Consider the following 4853-nt stretch of genomic DNA (forward strand, 5'->3'; position numbering starts at 1 on the left):
GCTAGACTGGGCGTTAATGACCTGGGAGAGAACCGAAGATTGAAAGAGTCACCGCCGGGAGGGGATGCCGGGCGGGGTGGGGGTAATTGCACAGTAACTAGGAGGCGGGGGGACAAAACACAAAGATGATTGCAAAGAAATCTCATTCCAAGTTGAGAGGCAGCGGTGGAGGGGATGATGATGACGACGAGGAGGAAGAAGAGCAGGAGGAGAGGCCCGTGGTCGTCATCCCGCCGGGAGGAGAAGAAACTTGTTCTCCTCGACGAATCAACTGTCTAATTGGCAAAGTTGTATCATCCCTTTAGGGCGGGCGCGTGCCCCGGCGCGTGCGTCTAGATACAATGACCGCCTCCTACATCGGCCACCGTCAGGACCCTCATCACGGGGATCATGGCGGATGGACTCAACAAGGACGCTCCTGCTCCAGAAACTCTCGGCGGCCGAGGCTGCTCCAGGCGAGAGGAGCAATAATACGACCCATTAGATGCTTCCTGATTCCTGCCGATATGGGAGCTCGACAAACTTATTACCTGTTTATGTGGCGCGAACAATAGTATAACAATGTTTTTATCTTAATTTTGACCATCGAGTCACTATTATCAAAGGCAGGAATTTATGCCCAGCCCAAGAATACGACAGTAACGAAGTTGTTGCTGAAATTTTGCGTACATCTTGAACACACAATTACAGAAGAACTTTGTTGAGTGAGTAGTGATTGAGCCTGGCCTGGGTTTGTCCCCTAAAATGCCAATTATGGTCATATCGGATAAGCAACAAAAACAATGGGCGAACTGTGGCGAGATAACATACCACATCTGTGTGGGATAAAGCCTCGAGCATCGTGGCCGCCGCAGACAGTCAGTCTGGGCGATCGGCTGGACACATTCACGTCGGCAACAGAAAGCCAAGGATGTAAAAGTGGCAAAAAACTTAAGCTTTCATTTCGACAGCTGAAGGGAAGAAGAAATATACGCATCTCCTTAAAATTGTGCTGTAGATGATGCAGAGCGCGATGGTGGCCGTTCCGGTGGTGCTGGCGCTGCTCCTCGCCTGGGCCGCAAGCCCGTCCTCGTGCAGCACCGCTGTCGAGAACATCGTGAGTTCCTTCCTCAACGCCACCTTCCTGGCCGACTTCTCCCTCAACAACAGCCTCAGCTCGGTCCGCACTCCGAAGGACGACTTCGCGAAGTTTCAGCAATGCGCTGCACGGCAAGGTGTGGGTACCGACAACATCCAGTTCGCGCAGTTTGCGATCCATGGAGAACAACGGAACGTAGCAAGTGCCAAAGATCAGTCTTATCTATCGTTCTTACCCGCTCTCATCGTGCTTGTTCCAGTGCCAAAAAGGAACCTGCACGTGCCCCGACACCAATTTTAAGTGCAAGGTCCAATGCACGTTAAACTGCATTTGCAATTGTGACGGAATGTCAGGCGACCAGAGCCTCAGCAACGCAGACGCGGTCAACCTGTGCGTCACTCAGAGGCAATGCATGTACGCGTACAACACGTGCAAACTCGGCTGCAAGTTCGATCGGAATTGCGTCATCGAGTGCTTTTTCGCCGGACTCAAATGCGGTTGCGAGTGTAACCAGTTGGGGCTGTCTGGTACGAGTACTGAACGTGACGGCTTTAGCACTGGCCCACCAGCGCCGCCCGGGACCAGCACTGGTCAACCTGCTTCGTCCAGCACGACGCCAAAGCACAGCGGCTCATCCTCTCTGCGGCCCGAGCTAGGGGTCCGCGTCGTACTTGTCGCTTTCGGCATGGTCCTCGCAACGACCGCCAATCTGTGATTTGAAACTAACGACTTGACTTATTGACAGCACTGACGTTAGGGATCGTACCCACACCCCGAAAAATCGTTTCTTGTCTCTAGTAAATTTTCCCTCATTTCAAGTGCACGCTGACACAAGATCAAATTTCCTCTTGAAACAAGCTGATTTTTCTTCCGAATAAGAGAATAATCCTATCGAATCTTATTCCGAAGACACTATTGCCTTTTCTTTATGGTGAATTTCATCTTGTGTCAGCATGCACTTGAATCAAGAAACTATTTTTCTGGGGGCATTCTACGTGACCGACCTGAAGGGGGGGGGGGAGGTGCGTCGGCCGAAGTCACGCACTATTACTACTAAAACGGGATTTTTCGACAGATTTCTCGTGATTCTTTACTTAATTGTTTAATTATAGCATTGACAAAGCTGTGGTTTTAGGATGTTTTGTTTAAAATAATTTATAGTGCACATACTTACAATGCAATATTATTTTTTATCGACTTCTATTGGTGGCACAAATTACACACATAACTGAAAAATTCACTTATTGGTTGGTATGCTTGCTACAAGAATACGCCTTTCGTTTTCCGCGCCAGAAAAAGTCTCTCAAAGACTGCTCAGCTGACGACGATCCAAGTCCGAGGAGGTACCACTTCACACTAAGAAAGATTTCAGTAAACGAAGTGGGAGCGGCCAGCCCGGACTGTACTCGATCATTTCCCGTGCTTATCTGCAAATAGTTGCGGTGAGATACCATAATCACACAGTCAAGCTGCCGCCCAGCACGGTGCGACGGGAAAGAGTACTTCTAAATGTAGCGGCCGGCGGCCGCACCAATCAGAGCACCTGCACAAAACACAGTCTCGCAAAACAGAGAATACTTGTAAGTACACCTTCTGCCCCTTACACGGACCGATAGATGAAACATGTCGTAAATAAATGTACTGGGGTACTGGGTTGAAGTGAACGTTGCAGATGGTGCAATGCGCGATGCTGGCCGGCCCGGTGCTGCTGGTGTTGCTGCCGCTCGCCGTGGCTATGGCCGGCGGCCCGACGTCGCGCCTGCTCTCCCTAGAGGGCGCCGTGAGCCAGCTCCTCAACGCCACACTGGTCCGCGTCTCGCTAAATACCCGCCTTGGCTCGGTCCGAACTGCGACTGACGACTACGACAGGCTGAAGCAGTGCTTTAAAGACCAAAGTGTGAGTATACTTCACTGTATCACATTATTACCCCCCTTGGATTTCCCATACCCAAAAAACAAAGTTCCTCGATAAAGTACAATGTTCTTAATCCTAGTTGTTTTCAAGTACAGATATAATTTGTATCAAGGCATAAGTTCGTGAAAAATCAAGGATGAAGTAGAACAGTGCACTTGTCAGAGCAGTCAGCTGGCCACATTCACGTCAGCACTTGTGTCACTCCTTGTTCGTTTTGAGGGTATGGGTAATCCAAGAGCGTGAATAATACCGCTTTCTCGTAATAGGTGTAAATGTTCCATACGAAATTCCATATCTATTGCTGTGAATCATGTCGCACACATTTACCTACCAGTTGTTTGTCAACACAGTCGTGTGAGCTGTGCAGCTAGAGGGTTTGTAGGCCGCGTCCCCTGCTCTATTCCAACCGCCGGCGCAATGCCCCTTGTTGTAGTGCACCTCCCTGACCTGCGATGACGAGTGCCCCTCCAGCCTCGGTCCGGATTGCAGAGACAAGTGCCGGCTCAACTGCGCGTGCGCCTGTGACGGCCGGCCCGGCAGCAGCGTGGACTTCGTCGACGCGGTCGACAAGTGCATCGCGGGGAGGGCGTGCTCGACCCGGTACAGCGCGTGCAATGCCGGCTGCATCGACGACGATTCCGATTGCCTCTTCTCGTGCTACTTGGAGGAGCTCGAGTGCGTGTGCGAGTGCAACAGCCTGCCCAGTACTACGGTGACCGCGCCGCCCACGACGCTCAACACAATGCCCAGGACGTCCGCGACGCCCGTGACGCCCGCGACGCCCGCGACGCCCGTGACGTCCGAGACGCCCGCGACGCCCGTGACGTCCGAGACGCCCGAGACGCCCGCGACGCCCGCGACTCCCGCGACGCCCGCGAAGCCCGGAACGTCCACGACGCCCAAGAGCACAATCCGTATTCCCACCTGTATTCCCCCCTTCTGGCCCAACGCTTCCCCACCTTTGCGCCCCGCCTTGGTGGTCAACCTCGCGCTGGCGGCACTGAGCATAGTTTTTGCGGCCAGCGTCTCCTGATGCAAACATCAAAAGATGACTCGCAAGTGACTCGCATTTTTTTTTTTTGCGTTTTGAAAGTTGTACGTTATACATGCATTAATATCGCTTAAAGTTATTAACTTCAACGATTCACTTTCCCATACCCCTGCTTGATCCGGTCTGTCTACACTGGTTTGGGGGGGAGGGAGGGGGGGACGTATTAGCTCTTCACGGAGTGGGTGGACCTGAGGTCATAATGCATAAGAGCAGTCGAGATAACCCAGTGCAAAGTGCAATTAAACCCCGCGTCAGGAAATCACAACCATTATTACGGCAAAAGACAAGTCAGGAAAATCAGAAAATATCCCAAACGTCGCCCCCGAACAAGAATAACGGATCTGAAAACCCCACGAGTGAAATAACCGATCTGCATACGCGTAATTTTTCGGTAGACTTTAGACGTTACCCAGCCGTCAACGAATGAAGTTTTTCAATTTCAGCTAACTACATCTTTTTCATGAAGACCTGTAGTGTCCATACACGTGCATATTGTTACTGAAATCAATGATTATATGCGCTGTTAAGAGCTTATAAGTTAACCCAAAATTTAGTGGTTTGCAGATCGGTTATTTCTCTCGTGGGGTTTTCAGATCCGTTATTCTTGTTCGGGGGCGACGAAAACTCCACACATGAACACGAAAATTCCCAGGCATGATTATTTCCGCGTTTATTGTGGCGCGCGGGGTCCTCCTGTACGTGATTAGCGAACGCCTCGCTCGCGCTGACCCACATCCGCATGCAGTCGTTACGCGGCGGGTAACGGCGGTATAACGTGTGTGATTCGCGGCCCTGAGCGTCTGGGGGTG

General features: G+C 51.5%; 1 protein-coding gene and 1 long non-coding RNA gene across 2 annotated transcripts; one reads left to right on the forward strand and one right to left on the reverse strand.

Moving 5' to 3' along the window:
- Positions 1-913: 913 nt before the first annotated feature.
- Positions 914-2404, reverse strand: LOC127748902 (uncharacterized). Its single transcript, XR_008010844.1, has 2 exons — positions 2253-2404; positions 914-1787 (listed from the first exon to the last, which is right to left on the reverse strand). It is a non-coding gene; the product is annotated as an uncharacterized LOC127748902 (long non-coding RNA).
- A 113-nt stretch (positions 2405-2517) lies between these two features.
- Positions 2518-4119, forward strand: LOC113214508 (uncharacterized). The gene is made up of 3 exons (XM_026433881.2): positions 2518-2658; positions 2739-2975; positions 3427-4119. The coding sequence occupies exons 2-3, from the start codon at positions 2751-2753 to the stop codon at positions 4024-4026; spliced, it is 825 nt and encodes a 274-aa protein (XP_026289666.2). The 5' UTR covers positions 2518-2658; positions 2739-2750; the 3' UTR covers positions 4027-4119.
- Positions 4120-4853: the final 734 nt, after the last annotated feature.

Source organism: Frankliniella occidentalis, unplaced genomic scaffold (assembly GCF_000697945.3).
Source record: "Frankliniella occidentalis isolate FOCC.00 unplaced genomic scaffold, Focc_3.1 Scaffold19, whole genome shotgun sequence".
In the NCBI taxonomy this organism is placed as follows: domain Eukaryota; kingdom Metazoa; phylum Arthropoda; class Insecta; order Thysanoptera; family Thripidae; genus Frankliniella; species Frankliniella occidentalis.

Excerpts from the sequence above, each read along its gene's own strand:
- LOC113214508 (XM_026433881.2), top strand. The coding sequence starts at position 2,751 with ATGGTGCAATGCGCGATGCTGGCCGGCCCGGTGCTGCTGGTGTTGCTG. Across the intron at positions 2,976-3,426 it reads AGTGCTTTAAAGACCAAAGT|TGCACCTCCCTGACCTGCGA; the intron begins GTGAGTATACTT and ends CCCTTGTTGTAG.